The 1,604-nt window shown below is 35.8% G+C and overlaps 1 protein-coding gene across 3 annotated transcripts in view; it reads left to right on the plus strand.

Annotated features, from left to right (window-relative positions):
- LOC106874267 (putative uncharacterized protein DDB_G0281733) overlaps positions 1-1,604 on the plus strand; it is a 152,081-nt gene that overhangs the window by 45,553 nt on the left and 104,924 nt on the right. For 2 of the 3 annotated variants that reach the window (XR_008264644.1, XM_052969778.1), the window contains one exon: positions 141-625. The exons of the other annotated variant lie outside the window; for it this stretch is intronic. Coding sequence is in view for 1 of the 2 variants with exons in the window: in XM_052969778.1 (XP_052825738.1) it covers positions 141-162 (22 nt within the window). In the remaining variant the exon portion in view is untranslated. Of the gene's footprint in view, positions 1-140; positions 626-1,604 lie in introns of those variants that run through there. 3 annotated transcript variants of the gene reach the window in all.

Raw genomic sequence — 1,604 nt, forward strand, 5'->3', positions numbered from 1 at the left:
ATATATATATATATATATATATATATATATATATATATATATATATACACAAATATATATATATATGTGTGTGTGTGCATACGGGGGTGGGGTATCTACACAGTTTCCGTCAAAACCTTGGTTTGCTTGGTCTATTGTAGAAAACAAAATGCTGCACAGTGAGATTGAACCCGAGACCATGTGGGTGCGAAGAGAGCTTCTTTACCGCATAACGATGCATGAATATGCGCTTCCAAAAAGGAACAACGTTAGAGAATGTAGTTACTCATATAGAAAACGACGGATAGTCACAGTTGGAAGACTTTTATCTTTAAATCTGCTCACGCACAGCCGACCCGGGGTTAAATGACAACAACAACAACAACAACAACAACAACAACAACAACAACAAAAGCAACTATGTTTATTGTTAAAAATGAATAATCTACATCGGCGATTCTCAAGCGTTCTTTTTATCAATTCCTTTATCCTCTGATGTTATGTATTCCGCCATCAACTCCTTACACACTATTCCTCATACATACTTCCCTGCACACATATCCTCACACACACACACACACACACATACATACACACCATTAACCTCTCTCCCATTTACATTATTATCATTGTATATAATCATTTTATCCAGAAGATTAAAACGAACTTGCAAAGCGTCTGTATATCCCGCCGAAATATAGGATTCAGAATAAAATACGAAGAAATAAGAAAGAAATATGGAAAACTTTACAGAAACAAAACAAGACAAAGAAAAGGCAAAATAAAGAAAAAAAAAAAAGCCACGTGATCAGAACTGGATTTTTCATATTCCTTTATTACTTTTTATATTTTGTTTGGAACAATAAATTTCTCAAGTCTATCGACATTTTAGGTTCTTCCCAATCTTATCTATTGGATAACATTATTTTGTGACGCTTGTTATTGCAATTTTATGGGAGGCGTGAATCATAGTAAACGATGTTGTTTATTGACAAACTTGGAATTGTTTTCACCGTTGTCGTTAGATTTATTTCAGCCACCAAGGAATAGTTTGCCCATGGTATCTGATGCTAGTTTGTGATTATGATGTGCAATATGTGTGTTGTAGTTTGTATTTTATGTTCGCTTCGTATTATATCCATTCTATGAGTAAGCCACTAAGTTCTCTTTGTGCTGTGAATCCGAATTCTATGAAGTAGATGAGCTGTTATTGCTGCTGCTGTTGTTGTTGTTGTTATTATTGATGTTGCAATTGCTACTGTATCATCTCAGGTCTGACAAGATGGAGAACTTACCATCCATGGCTCTACCATCGATTATTTTTCGTCTAGGTCTATGATTACGTTGTCCTACGTGTTTTTCTGCTTTCAAAAAGGTCGTACAGTGTGATCTGGTGAGATTTCGCTGTTATTTCTTCCGAATTGATTGGTAGGCGCAGGAGTGGCTGTGTGTTAAGTAGGTTGCTTACCAACCACATGGTTCCGGGTTCAGTCCCACTGCGTGACACCTTGGGCAAGTGTCTTCTACTATAGCCTCGGGCCTTGTTAGTAGATTTGGTAGACGGAAACTGAAAGAAGTCCGTCGTATATATATGTATATATATATATATATATATATATATATAT

This window comes from Octopus bimaculoides, chromosome 7 (genome assembly GCF_001194135.2).
Source record: "Octopus bimaculoides isolate UCB-OBI-ISO-001 chromosome 7, ASM119413v2, whole genome shotgun sequence".
Taxonomy (NCBI): Eukaryota; Metazoa; Mollusca; class Cephalopoda; order Octopoda; family Octopodidae; genus Octopus; species Octopus bimaculoides.